A 15,275-nucleotide genomic window follows, 5' to 3' on the forward strand; every position below is an offset into this window, starting at 1 on the left:
TTACAAAAACAGCTTCTGCGGGGCGATAGTGTAAGATACAAGGTAACGGAGCCTTTTATGCATTGTCGTGTTTCTTTAGAAATAAACAATGGACAAATGGAGTCTTTAAACGTCTCAGATGTAAAGTTATTCACTGTCAAAGTAACTCAAAAATGAATGGGAGTCAATGGGATGCTAACAGCAGGTGATGGCTTGGTTAGCAATGGCAGCCCCTAGAGGTGGAACGCTTTCCGAGCGCTAGATTACCCCCTTGATAATATCTAAGTAGTTTTGCGTTGCGATTACGCAATGACGTCATGACGCAATTACGTCACAATGTCATTTAACAACTTTTAGCAACAAAACGATCTGCAACTTCCTCTGAAAATTAGTTGGCAACACTGGCAGTTACTGACCATGGCGGTTTCTGACCACAGCATTTGTTTGTCAAAAGTCTTAACTGAATAAAAACAATGCCTAGCATACCTTTCTAGCGTGTGTAATGCAAATTACAACCTCAAAGTTGTAATGAAACCTCAAACCTGATGTGTTTAAAGCAGTAAAAATGGGCAAGTGTAAGGATTTGAGTGAGTTTAACAAGGGCCAAATTGTGATGGCTAGTCAACTGGGTCAGAGCATCTCCAAAACTGCAGCTCTTGTGGGCTGTTCCCGGTCTGCAGTGGTCAGTATCTATCAAAAGTGCTCCAAGGAAGGAACAGTGGTGAACCGGTGACAGGGTCATGGGCGGCCAAGGCTCATTGATGCACATGGGGAGTGAAGGCTGGCCCGTCTGGTCCGATCAAACAGACGAGCTATACTGTAGTTTAAATTGCTAGAAGTTAATGCTAGTTCTGATAGAATACACAGTGCATCACAGTTTGTTGCTAGTCCTGCCACCCATGTGGATGTTACTTTTACACGTACCACCTACCTAAGCATTGTTGCAGACCATACAGGCTTACACCCTTTTGTGGAAACTGTATTCCCTGGTGGCTGTCTCCACAGAAAAAGTCTATAGTGTTCGTTATCTTATGCTCACAATGGCTATATGCCTTATTTAATCAATACAGTAAAACCTGTAATATTGTGAAATGATATTAAAAAAAAACAGTTTTCTATTTGATTGTGTAATTCAATTCCTGTGACGGCAAAGCTGAATTTTTAGCATCATTACTCCAGTCTTCAGTGTCACATGATCCTTCAGAAATCATTCTAATATGCAGATATTTTTTTTGCTAAAAAAACAATTTAATATTATCAATGTTGAAAACAGCTGCTTAAAATTATTTCGGAAACCATGATACCTTTTTTCCAGGATTCTTTAATGAATAGGAAGTTCTGAAGAAAAGCATTTATTTGAAATTGATTTTTTTAAAACAATGTAAGTCACGTTTGACTAATTTTATGCATCCTTGCTGAATAAAACTATTAATTATTATAACATACCTCCCCCAATTTTTGGAACGGCAGCTTAGATATAAATATATATATATATATATATATATATATATATATATATATATATATATATATATATATATATGTATGTATGTATGTATGTATATATATATATATATATATATATATATATATATGATTTTTTTTTGTGTGTGTAATTATTCTTGGTATGTCACCTGCCAGACATCCACAAAAATGCCAGACATCCACGCACACACAAACAAAAAACTAAACAAAGATAAACAAAGCTCAAGTAACATGTTATAGTCATATTGCATGAAAACAAGGGCTGCTTTGTTTTTAAGCTGATTGCATCATACAAAACACATAATAGAAAGAGTTAGAGTTACACGGAAATACATGTGTATAATACAGTATTAAGTTAGGCTTTTGTGGAATTTACATTGAGTTTACAACACAATTACAATGAAATTTACTTTGAAAGAGCAGAGCAGCAAGATCCAGACATTTGTGAAACATGATCATGTAATATTCTTCAGTATGGGTGTGTACAACACAAAGAAATGTAAAACTAGGCTGTGAGACAACATTTTATCTCTTAACAGTACAATGCAGTAAACCGTTTACTGTATTGTACTGTTAAGAGATAAAATGATGTGTTTAACGGATTGTACTGATGTTTAACAATATGCCGATTGTTCACCTGGCGAAACGTCTTTCTGAAAACAAAAACTATATATAACTATATTCAATAGACAAAAACTCCATAAAACAGTGTTGTGAAAATCACTTGATCTAAGACCTTTATATACGCTGTAAACCCAAACAAGATCAAACTATTTGATTAGTTAAGTTAAGAAATTAGAAAGTGCATTGTAAAAAAAAATGTTGGTTTTTGTTGGTTTAACTTAAAAAAAAGTAAGTAACCTGGTTGCCTTACAATTTTGAGTTTATTGAAATAAAAAATTTGAGTTGATACAATGAAGGAAATTAGTTTAATAAATAGAAACTCAAAATATTATTGTATCTGAACCACATAAAAAATGTGATAAATCATGAAAATAGCACTATTTGTTATCAGTTTCACTGCGTCATCAGAAATAAAACTCACACAATTACCCAATATGCTTACAAAATCTTTTAATAAAGGTTGTCCAATCTCAAAAAAGGTTCATTGTATTAACTCAAAATTTTAATTTCAATGAACTCAAAATTTTAAGGCAACCAGGTAACGTTTTTTCGAAATAATTTTTTACAGTGTGTAAGAAAGCAGCATATTTTTATTTTGTACTAATACATTTTACATTTACGCTCCCTTTTGAGTGTCATGGCAAATCATGCTGGGAAATAGAAATCCCAGCCAGGTTTCTGTTACATTTAAGTTGGTCTAAATGAAAAAAGACAAGTTGAACTCAAAAGTAAAAGAAAGTTCTAAATACCCATAAAAGTTAAGTTGATTAAACTAATTTGTTTAATTTAAGTTGACCCTACTCAAATCAATTAATTATTTTGAGCGTTAGTTCTCAGGCGGTGTAGGGTTCACAGTTTAGTGCGTGCCTCGTCTTCATCCGTGTTGAATTCAATATGGTGTCTAACCGCAGTTTGATGTTTTCCTAACGTTGGGGGCGAATCTGTCCTGTCCTGGTTTATTAACCTATTGAGGCGAAAGCAGTGCTGTGAGATCTTTGAATCCGTCTAGTGCCTCAGGGACGCGAGCAGACAGACCGCAGCCGCCATGACGGACAGTAACGTCCTGCAGGGGACCAGCATCAGTCCTGCGTTTCCAACTGAAAAAGGAAGATATTCCACGTTTAAAAGTGTAAAACACTTCCACATGATGTAAATGTTGATAATCACAGAGTTCAGGCTTACTTGGTTTGCACGTCTTTGATTCTTTGAACATACCCATCTTGTCACTGGTTTTAACTAAGCTTAGTTTCTCCATGCTCACTTGACCTGGAAAACAGGTTGTTACAACATTTTAGTTTCTATTAATTTACTTTCTGTCATTTATACGTAATTATACGCAATATAATATACACAATAATAAAAAATATGTTTTTTAGTGGAGTATAAAGGCCTTCAATAATTCATCGTTATGATTTTATCACCTTTGGACACACGGAGGCACGTTTAGATGTATACGTACAAATTTTGTTTTGCCATTGCATTTTATTGATCCCATGTTTTGGGAGCCAGGAACCGCTGTTTTTTTAAAAAAAAACATCAGAGTGTCCCAGAGTGGATAAATCTGAAAATGATACCCTTCCGTATATTTTGTGAAAAGATGATATCATCACCCCACATCTCACGAATGCTCCAAGTCTTCGTCTCCCTTTTTATTGTATCTCTGTGGCAGAATTACAGCGCCGCATACTGGTCTGGAATAGTGGTTTCGTGTGTACACAGATATTTCTTAAAGCAATACTTCAGCGATTAGCAAATGGCTTTGTATCATGATTGCGCTTCCTCCCTCTCATATCCCCCTGAGACAAGAGACTTATGCATTTTATTTCTGGAAAAATTCATCCCATGACGCAAATATCGTCAATTTGCGCCATCAGAGGAATTGTTGGCCAGAGGCTAAAAACTACAGCCAGCAGAGGGAGCCATTTCCGCATGTTTTCAACTCGCTCGTAGGGGATGGGAGATCACATTCACAGCACTCAGATCGCAGCTGCAGGCACTCATGTAAACTGAGCTATGGTGAGCAATGTAAGTGTTTTAATTTCTCAAATTAATTCCTATGAATGTTAAGCTTCCAAAGGCATGAACTGAAAACGTGGCAGACTGAACACGCGCTGTGAATGTTTGCCGCGAGCGTGGTCGCGTTTACATCAGCTTTCATCACAAGAGCTCATTCAGCTCATCACAGTGAATGTAATCTGACTCCTGCAGCGTTTGTGATGTGACACTCCTTCAGCGGCTAAATCACATTATATTGAACAGACACGTTCAGTTTTTAATTGTAGTGTCTGTTCTCTAACTGAACTGATTTTATGAAGATGAACACGATGGTGGGAAAGTGAAAGTGATTCAGTAGAAGTGGCTTTAGGAATGGCCTCACAGGGCAGCAAAGCATTCTGGGAATTGTTGTCTTTCATCCCCCCGAGCCAAAAATACCTTTTCTGTCTTTTCTCAGTCTAGAAAGCACCAAATGAAAAAATAAGTTCACATTTCTACTATATTAATGACCCAGTTTAAATACAGATTTATCTTCCCAGTGCTGAAGTATCCCTTTAAGACGAAAAAAAAAAAAAAAGATTGGACAGGGAAAGCTCTGGCTTTGTGTGGATGTGACTGTAGAATGAGCCGTTTCTATCGACATACACATGCGCCGCCATGTTTCAGCCCTAAACGGAAAAACTGCTCTACAAAGCGCTGCTGTCTCAGACAACGAGATCTTTGTCCTGCGTCGGCCACCGTAGCTTCTCTACGCAATTTGAATAGAGTGCCTCAGCGAGGGGCAAGCATGCTGCTAAATTTACACACCGCAAAGTCTGATCATTTTTATGACGTTTTCAAGAGAAGAGAGTCCAAAAAAGTAACTAATAGATCATACTTCTCCAATTCTATGTTTTGCAAATAATTTTTTGCATTACCAACTTTCTAAAAAAATATATGTTTGAATAATTAAATATGCACTAATTTGCAAAAATTCCCAGAACAAAAATCTGAACGGGTTCAAAGTTCCTGTTTTATTCTGTTGACACATTAGAGTCTAAATTTTGACAGAAGAGATTCTTGATATCTATAAATATTATATTACTCCATAAATCTAAAATACTGTCAACCGCCAGAGAAAAAATAAATACATTTGCACTATTTCTTGGATAAGAAGATAAAAAGTAAATGTCTAATTGTGGTCTTTAAAATATGTATTGCAATTGAAATCTACAGATGCAATAAAATAAAATAAAATACAGTAAGCACCTACCAAAAATTATTTAAAAAATATAATTAAGTATAATTCAAAAAGTTTCTTATAAAACAAAAACAATACAAAATAAACCACTTCTATCATTTCTTCTGATGTCCTTGCTGTCCTGTGGTATAGACGCCTGTCATATACCGCTCTCCTGTTTCACCACATCTCTACGCTCCGCCAGCGCATCAGATTACCGCGCAATTCCCTTTTTTGTGTCTTTTGAATGGACTGGATTGTTCATTGTTTTGAACGAAAAAGCAAACTAAGTCAGTTCTACAGAGGAAAGAAATAATCAAACATCCCTCACCCTCAAAATGTTTAATAAAAGTGTGTCTCTTTTATGCCAGCTCAAGTTCTTGAATATTATTATTATATTTAATATTTTTAATGTATATAAACTACCGTTCAAAAGTTTGGGATCTGTTAGATTTCAAATAATAAATAAATGAAGCCTCTTATGCTCACCCAGGCTGCATTTATTTAATCAAAAACACAGTAAAAACAGTAATATTGTGAAATATGATTACAATTTAAAATAATTGTACTCTGTTTGAATATATTTTAAAATAGAATTTATTCCTGTGATCAAAGCATCATTACTTTAGTCTTCAGTGTCACATGATCCTTCAGAAATCATTCTGATATGATGATTTTATACTCAAGAAACATTAATGATCATTACATATTATCCCCCCCATGCCAGGATTATCAGATGAATAGAAAGTTGAAAAGAACAGCGTGTATCTGAAGTAGAAAACTTTTGTAACATTATACACTCCCATTCCAAAGACCTTTGATGATACAAAAGCTAAGATGTTCAGTTGAAGCAGTTTTTTTTGGAAAGCAACAACAGCTGCAGAAGTAAAAACGTCATACTCTTTTGTTTACCTGACACCAGATATTTGACCTCCTGGCACTTCACGTCAGATCTTTGTGAAGGAGAACCAGGTAAGATGGAAACTCTGGATATGTGGAGGTTTAGGACATCTGCCACTCTCTTGCGGAAATCATACCTGCACACAACAGTCAATGTGCCGTGACAAAACATGCATTGCTGTTGCAAAATATATATTAAACGTATAATGTAACGATGACTTCTGATAATTTGGTTTGTGATGTAATGGATCAAAATGCTCATCACAACATTTTCTTATAGAAAGGTGAAACGAAGTGTGAAAGGTGTTTCATGTGGAAACAAGAAAAACAGGAGTCATCGTGTTTACTGTTTATGAGTGCGTGTTTCTTTTTGAATTATAATTAATATTTCCCATCCATGGCATTTTTTGATTGTTGACAGTTTTGTGGTTTCTATTTTGCACACAGAAATGAACAGATATAATTATTACAAAAAAACGTTTTGTTCTTCCTTGTTGATTTAAATTGAAAAGATTATTCCGGGCAAAAGTACGCTTACTGGAATATTACTGTTTTGTTTTTTCTGTGAAATTTCCTAATAGCGCATATTTTGAGATATGAACACTAATTTATATCTTGATATTTACATGGGCCATGAAATAATTGGAAAATTCAAGTAGTTATTTAATACAGTGTATGGAATAAAAGTAATGCCAAATGTCTTTAAAACATTAACTGTGCTTGCATTTTAATGCATTGTATTTTTAGGGATTACATTTTTATGGGCTAAAATTAAATATGGTAAAATATTCAAGGTGTGAATAATGGTAAAATCTGAAAGGTGAATATGGATTATAGAATTTATGTTGAATAAGCCCTAAGAAGCATTAAGGGTCAACCAGTCATTTTTTAAATATGAGATTTATCAACTGAATAAATAAACTTTCCATTGATGTGTGGTTTGATAGGATGGGACAATATTTGGCCGAGATAAAGCATGTTACATATATATATATATATATATATATATATATATATATATATATATATATATATATATATATATATATATATATATATATATATATTTGTACATTTTTATATTTACGGTTGGAAATTTACAAAATTTCTTGATGCAACATGATCTTTAATATCCTAATGATTTTTGGCATAAAAGAAAAATCAAACATTTTGACCCATACAATGTATTGGCTATTGCCACAAATATATCTGTGAGACTTACCACTGTAAAATATTGTTGGTTTAACTTAAAAAAGTAAGTAACCTGGTTGCCTTAAAATTTTGAGTTTACTGAAATAAAAAAGTTGAGTTTATACAATGAAGGAAATTGGTTTAATAAATAGAAACTCAAAATATTAGTTTCACTGCGTAATCACAGATAAAACACACAATTACCCAATATGCTTAAACATTTTTTGATAATATTTGAATAAAGGTTGTCGATTCTCAAAAATGTTCATTGTATTAACTCAAATTTTTAATTTCAATGAACTCAAAATGAAGGCAACCAGGTAACTTATTTTTTAAATATTTTTTTACAGTATGGTTTTGTGGTCCAGGGTCACATATCTACACATACTCTGCTTTACGTCATGCCTAGCAACGCCCGTTATCAGTTCTAAATTCGCTGTAAACCACACGGCTTCTTGGGGCTTTTTGCTTATTTGGTTTTAAAGACATTTGGCATTCATTTACCTCTACAGTGAAACATGCAATTGTTATCTTAAAACGTTAGTTCACCCAAAAAAGAAATTGATGTCATTAATGACTAACCCTAATGTTGTACAGTTAATATTGTTAATATAATAAAATATAAAAATATAAAAATTAAAATATAATTTTTTGTGAGTATTTGTAAACATACCTGCTGAAAGAGGTCATGTTGGGGAAGATCTGCATGGCAGAAGGGGATTCTGGGTGAATATCTGCACATACAGTTGTTGTTTTGTTGAGTCGGAGAACCAATGACATCTGGATAACTAGGGGTAAAACATTGAGACAGTTTCTGTGTTGTTCGTTATGTCAGTTCCAACGTATGAAAAATCATGCCGGCGCAAGTGAAAGTTACTCATATTTGCTACCTGTGAAGTCTCCGGCCAGCTGGAGCAGAATGTCATTGTACAGTTGTCTCTTGGTGAGACTTACATATCCGTGTCTGCCCGTCAGATCTCCAACCCAACAGGACAGAGCCCTCGTCTGAGAACAGTTGTTCATCTGAGAGACAATTATTTCTCTGAATTAATTTGCATAATTTATAAATTTGATGAGAAAATAGGCCTTCGTCTTCTCTCACATTTGGTATGTTGAATGGATTATACATTTCGTCTTCCCCGGGACATGCACCACCGGGCCCCACCGGCTCATCTGCGATGTACCAGGAAGCCTCTGCAAACTAGAAACCAATAATAGAAGTTGTCACATTCAGTAAAAATAAATTTGATTAGCTAACACGACTAATGCAAAAACGGATAAAATATAACTTACATTTGATTGTTGTGATGCCCGTACATCCACCTCTAACGTAACGTCGCCATAGCTGCCATCGGGAAAAGTCTGCTGGGACTAAAAACATATCACTTAACATTATACAATGTTATATCTAGTTTTAATATAAAAGCATGATTATTATTTTTTTAAATATTTTTGAATATGTTTTAATATGCGTTATAACTAAATATATTAGTTCTGTCTATGGGGCATTCACACGTGGCGTCAGCGTTAATGCTTCTCATTTGCTTTGAAATGACATTGCGTCACTGGTGTTGTTTGCAGCAGAAGTTGAAACATTGTACAACAACACAGCCGTTAGCCAATCAGATCGCCTATGCAAATACCCTAGCGCAGATGCTGGCCAATTGTGTTCGGAAAAGTAATGTGATTGGCTGTTGTCACTTATGTTACGTCTGACGAGAGGCACTACACTTTTTCCGTAAGTTGAATAAGATGGTCCAACAGTTTATACATTTACATTATACATTTTAAAATATGGATATTTTTCTTACACAAGGCCTTCTGAAGCCAGTTTGCTACAGAAGGCCTTTATTAACCCCCCAGAGCCGCGTGGAGCAGTTATATGATGGATAGATGCACTTTTATGGACTTCAAAAATTGCACAACAATTCACTACCATTATAAAGCGGAGAAGGAAGAAAGTCAGATACACCTAGGATGAACTAGGATGGAGAGTAAATCATGGGCGAATTTTCATTTTTGGGTTAACAATCCCTTTAATCAAAAAACAAAGGTTATAGAGAATATTACTCACTGCTCTTGACTAAAGAACTTGTTGATTATATTAGATAACTATTCAATTTCTATATATTTCTTAGGGCACAGGTCAATATGACATTTATTATGGGTTTATGCGAGGATTGTTTTAAGTTCACTTAAAATAAAAGTTGCTATATATTTGAGGCCTAATAAGTGTTAAAAAAAAGTATAGCTTTCAAATACACAGTAATGTTGATTTCATTGAGACATCATTAGCTGTATTAGTATCAGTAATGCTGGCCTTCATTCATAAAAAGATGCCATTAAACAAATATTTAAAAGAGACTGTCTTCATGTTGTTTCTAATTTACATTTAAATTATTACATTGAAAATATATTAAACATTTTTTTTAATTATTTTTAACCGTGATTAAAAGAATTAACACAGAATTTTTATTTTATATTAATCTTCATTTTTTTTTTAATCGAATGCCAGCAATAAAATATATATTTGAAAAAATAAGAATTACCACATAAGCAATATTTTAGGATTTTTAAATAAATTTTTATTGTATTATTAAATTATGTATTACCGTATATTATGCGTCCTAATGTACTGGAAAACAACAATAAATGTTCTGGGATATTTCTATATTACTGCCAATTAAAGGGTTAAGTAAAGTCAAATTATTGTCTTGTTCGACACATTAAATTAAATTACTAATGAAAAACTTAAAAAAATTAAGTAGCAAGGATTTAAAAAAGTTAACGGCAAATGTTTAAAACCACTGGATGCTCTTGACAAAATGCGTTATAAATATAAAATAATATTTTTTTTTTGTAAATCATGTGAATCGTTTTTCCGCATGCAACACCAAGACCACAAGACAGCTGCAGGTCTGCTGTGTGGCATGTGACAGATCCATCTGCCAGCGGTAGAGATGAGCTTCATTCGTCCCAGCAGGACAAGGGCTGTACCCCTGCACAACCACAGCCTCACCCAGTTACCCCTCACCACCCCTTCCTCCTCCATCCAGCATTATTGGCAGTGTCATCTTTTTGTGGCAGATTTAAAGTGACGGTGGATTTCAAGCCACTTTAGGGTGATACTTATTTTTTTTTACTATTCCCTTTAATTTAGTTACCATGGAAACTGGAACTAATTCAAAATAGACCATTTTGTATCAACACGTTAGATCCTGGCAACCAACCAGAAAACCCTACCATAATGAAGATGTGTTTTGGCAAGCACCATACAAAACTATGATGTATTCTTAAAGACACCTATATTAAATTAACTTTTTTTTTCTTACCATCATCACTGTCCCATTTACAGGACCACTGAACATGGCCTTAGCGATGACCCGATTTCCATCTGGGGCGTTCTCTGCTGAGATATTTGCACACCGCATTCTGTAAGTAGGAAAATAAACCATCTGAAGTTATCTGTGCTCAAGCAAATATTGACATTTTCTCCCCACATTGCTAGATGAGTCAAATAAATCTGGTGTATCACTTTTATAAATAAACATTATAAATGATGTGTGAAGAGGAATGAGCTGTGTGAATCTCCCCACACATGCTTTTCATTATGGTTTTTAGGTATTTCAGATATCTGACATCATAATTATTCTAAATAGCTTTGCAAAAAATGGATACAAGGTCTATTTCTGGAACACTCAGTTTTTCCTGTTGGGAACAAAATATAAAAAATACTAAAAGTTGAAAAAATCTCACTGCTGCCTCAATGTGGCAAATGTGCCCGACTTTGACATCAACTTAATGAGGAACCAAGACACAATGCAGAATTGGGAACTGTATCACAACTTGCACCTGCAATTGTTTTCCTATTTATGGTTCTGCTTCTAACAGTTTCAAAGAGAAGCAAACCAATCCGTTAGCTTTACTTCAGAGCTCAAAATGTTGTGAAAGGCCAGATGACTGGTATAAGGATGTATGATTCATAAAAGAACTAACCTTGAGTTGTTGGTATGTATGACCAGAGATCGGCCAATGATGCTGTTCGGTCCTGAAAGTGGCAAATTACCATCCGTGTACTGGTTCTGAAAGTTGTTCTGACCTGTCAGGTATCCAAACTTCCCACTGATGTCTCCTATCTCGTACTGGTCAACTGTGCCAGTCACTGGAGATGAAGTTGCGTTCACAGAAAACGGGTTGAAGTGCCCCATGATGTTACTGTCGGAGCAAGGTTCCTGCAGGCTCTTGATTGGAAGAATATGGACGTGGTAGCCAACGGCTTTGGCGTTAAGCCCGGTAAGGGAGAGATTTAAGATTGTTGGCCCTTGAGGAGAGACTTGGAAGAATCTGACTTGACCGTCAGAAGATTCAGGCCCAAACCAAGAACTTGAGCGAGCAGAGGGAAAGCGGTACAAGGTGATGTTTGCGCAAGCGATCCGTGGAGCTGTTTGGTTTGGACCATGCACCACCAAGGAACGATTAATCATTCCAGACACCCAAGAGGTTGTGTCGGTAAAAAAGTTCTTGGCAGCCACCGTCCCCATCTCAGACTGTAGATCCAGAGTCCTGTGCTTTCCAGCGAGATCCCCAACTTCACAAGCAAAAGGGCTGTCGGGACCACAGTTAAAAGAGTATGCACTCACGTTGGTGTCTACATAGTAGGGGTTCCAGTGTCCTCCAGTGGACATACAACATGAATTGTCACTGTCAGTCTCTGTGCTGATGGGATAGATGTGGACGTGCCAGCTGTGATTCACTGTAGAAGGTGCAGAGAGTTGTCCATAAGATAGGTCCAAGAACACGGAGACATCAGAATATGGGTCACTACTGGTCTGGGTGAACAGGACCGTCCCCACAACTGGACCACGAAAGGCCGCCCTCGCAACAGTCACATTGCCGGGGTAGCCTATACTTGCACAGGCAAATCTGGTCCCATTGGGCAGGTGTAGCACAACAGATCGACCCACAATGCTATTCCGCCCAAACAGAGGTAGGTTCCAGTCTGTTAAATTGGCTTGAAAGTTAATTGAATTCTCCAGAGAACCATGCCTGGCACTCAGATCTCCAACCTCAAAAAGATCATGCGTGGACCCTTTTGGTGGCGGATACGCTGGTGCCTGAGTATTCACATTAAAGGGGTTCCAGTGACCCCCAACATTGTTGTTACTACAGCTGCTATCCGAGGGAGAGCTCATCTGGGGTAGGGGGAACTGATGAACGTGGTACGGCCCAACTCTTCTGTCCAGGTTTGTCAGCTCAACAGTGATGGTGGTTGGGTCAAACGGAGAGGGTTGACGGAAGATGAAGTTGCCTTTAATCCCTTGCATGTTCAGGACAGCACTGACAACCTTCATTTCAATGCTTCGGATTTCTGCACACGCATAGCTTGAGGTCAAGTTGAGAACAGCGAAGCGGAGACCAGAACTGAGAGTGGCGATTTCCAACCGAGACTTGACAGGTTCTATAGGTGATCCCACATTCAAAAGGCCCAGATATGTAAGACTCTTGGGATCCAGACTACCAAGAAGAGTAGTGCAGCTTGCGGCAGTGCTTTGTGACACCAAAACTGGAACAGTTGTAAAAGTCCTTGTCTGATTGACATTTCTTAGATCTGAGAAAATCCTCGCCCCTGTTTCTCCTGTAGCTTGACGGATGTAGATGTTTCCAGCCACGGGACTGAAAAACCGTGCCTGCCACGTATTGGCCTGGGATTCCAACCTGAGTCCGGCACAAATCCTTATGCCGTCACATGTCTCCACCAGCACCGAGAGGGCATCCAAACTAAGGTGCTGTTCCAATAGGGTGGACACATTCACCGCAGCCTGAAGCGTATTTACCGGAAAAGTGAAAACACTGTCTCCTATGTATGACTTTTGACAGGGTGAAGCAAAATGGCCGTACATAACAGGGAATGTAGTGAGGGAGATATTGAATGATCGACACCGGCCGGTTCCTGTGATATTAAAAGTGGAACTTAGATCCGTGGAGTCAAAGATGACCCAACCAGTGATCCCCATCATATTGAAGTCAGCCCGATACCGCACACATGAGGCACAACCTAAACAGAGTCAAAGGGAATTCAAATAAAACATATCCATTCTTTTCAGGAAGTACCATTTATGACTTCAAGCATTTAATTTTAGCAGATCACATGCAGATATATCAAACTGATTCCAGTGTAAGATTAGACGTATTACTCAGGTCAACACTGTTTGTCAGACACCAATAACGTTGATTAAAGGACTTTATTATTAGACGTGCTCAGGTGACAGGTGAGTTCAGGTGTCACATTTCTAAGAGATTCTCTAAGAAGAACTTCGGGAGTGTCCTGTTGAATTCTGGGAATTGTGCGGCTTAACACATAAATAAATAATGTCACAGTTGTGTTGAGTCATACTGGACAACAGTGATCATTACAAGAAACATTTAAGTTTTCAGCTATGAAAAAGTCCCATTCATAAAAAAAAAGAAAAGCATGATTTTACTCTTTCACCACTTTCCTTGGGGTGTGAAGGTTAACTACAAATTTAGTGCATGCACTGTAACTAAAGATACATTTTAACTATGTTAACTTAAAAATTGGGCTTAGAAGTTAGCAATATTTCAGTAAAAACTTTTTTTCTCACATACATCAACCCTAAACTTTGTTGATAGTGCGTGGGCTGCTGCATCTAGCATTGTTATACCTTATGAAACACTAAAGGTGTCACATACAAACACTAGATATCACCAGGTATCAGTAGATAGATCACTGAATAATTTAACAATTGTTAACAGACTGTCACCAGCTAATACGCTAACTAACAATGTATATCTTACAGTTACACAAAATGATTCACAAACCTTTCCCTTGACTTTGCAGCAATTTTCCAGAAACTCAAAGTTGAGAGACCACACATTTTAAACATGCAGTGCTGGGATGCAAATCCCTATATTTCTGGGTTAAAAAAATAAAAAAATAAATTGGCACTTACCCCATAGGATGAACAGGCTCAAAGCTCTTGGCAGCAACATGTTACCAGCTGTTGTTTAAGTGTGAGTTTGCAAGCAAGCAGTGGAAAGTATTATAGACAGTTGTGTGAGTGGTTTCACAAGGGAACCCCCTCTGTGTGTGTCTGTAACCTTCTGTACTAGAGTGGTCAATACTGATGTGTGCGTGCGTGCGTGTGTGTTTGAATTACTCGATGTCTCAGTGTGTAGCCGGATTGAGTGAGACGGTGGCTTGTCTCTTCTACAGTCTCAAGGGAGGGCAGCAGAGGGAGTGGCTTCTCAACATCCTGTGTTCACGCTTTTCTTGACATAGACACATAACAGCTGACATAACATATAAAAATCATCACTTAAAATCATGGAAATATTCAAGGTTTTTCATGGAATTAAGGTTTATGGAAGTAATGAACACACTACAGAAAGATAAATACGCTTTAATACTTTCCTGTTTCTTGCTGTTTAATGGTCAATGCAAAATAGTTCTTCCTAAATATAGGCGCACTTGGATTTATTTTTGGCCTGAGCTGCTCCAAGATGCTCTTGAGGTTCTTCAACTGGAGCTATTTTAGATAATGACTGCTGAAGACTTGAGGAGATGTGACGTAGACAAGGGTTCACTCAAAGACCAACTCAACGGTTTTGCTTTGGGAAGATGCAGATTATAATGGCTAATTATAGCTGGTATAGAAGAAATATAGTGTCCAAACAAGCCCACAAATAAAGAAGCAACTTATCTGTTGTTCCCTATTGATCGAATCTCCACTTTCACTTCATTATTAGAACGAGAGCAGCTATTCTTCCATCAGACGTCTGTGTTTATTTCGGGCTTATCTGTCATTTAGAACAAGTTTAATTTCTGGTTAGTCTAATAATGTCAGAAAAAGACATACAAGTA

At 36.7% G+C, this 15,275-nt stretch overlaps 1 protein-coding gene across 2 annotated transcripts; it reads right to left on the reverse strand.

Moving 5' to 3' along the window:
• Positions 1-1,600: 1,600 nt before the first annotated feature.
• cusr (Copper-only SOD repeat protein) lies at positions 1,601-14,800 on the reverse strand. Of its 2 annotated transcripts, none has more exons than XM_067416177.1 (10): positions 14,365-14,800; positions 11,390-13,448; positions 10,726-10,825; positions 8,687-8,764; positions 8,496-8,594; positions 8,284-8,416; positions 8,067-8,181; positions 6,215-6,339; positions 3,271-3,354; positions 1,601-3,185 (listed from the first exon to the last, which is right to left on the reverse strand). In XM_067416177.1, the coding sequence occupies exons 1-10, from the start codon at positions 14,402-14,404 to the stop codon at positions 3,094-3,096; spliced, it is 2,925 nt and encodes a 974-aa protein (XP_067272278.1). In that variant the 5' UTR covers positions 14,405-14,800; the 3' UTR covers positions 1,601-3,093. The 2 variants fall into 2 exon arrangements, with proteins under 2 accessions (XP_067272278.1, XP_067272279.1); XM_067416178.1 differs by having other exon boundaries at positions 14,572-14,799.
• Between the last annotated feature and the right edge of the window lie 475 nt (positions 14,801-15,275).

Source organism: Pseudorasbora parva, chromosome 14 (genome assembly GCF_024679245.1).
Source record: "Pseudorasbora parva isolate DD20220531a chromosome 14, ASM2467924v1, whole genome shotgun sequence".
NCBI lineage: Eukaryota > Metazoa > Chordata > Actinopteri > Cypriniformes > Gobionidae > Pseudorasbora > Pseudorasbora parva.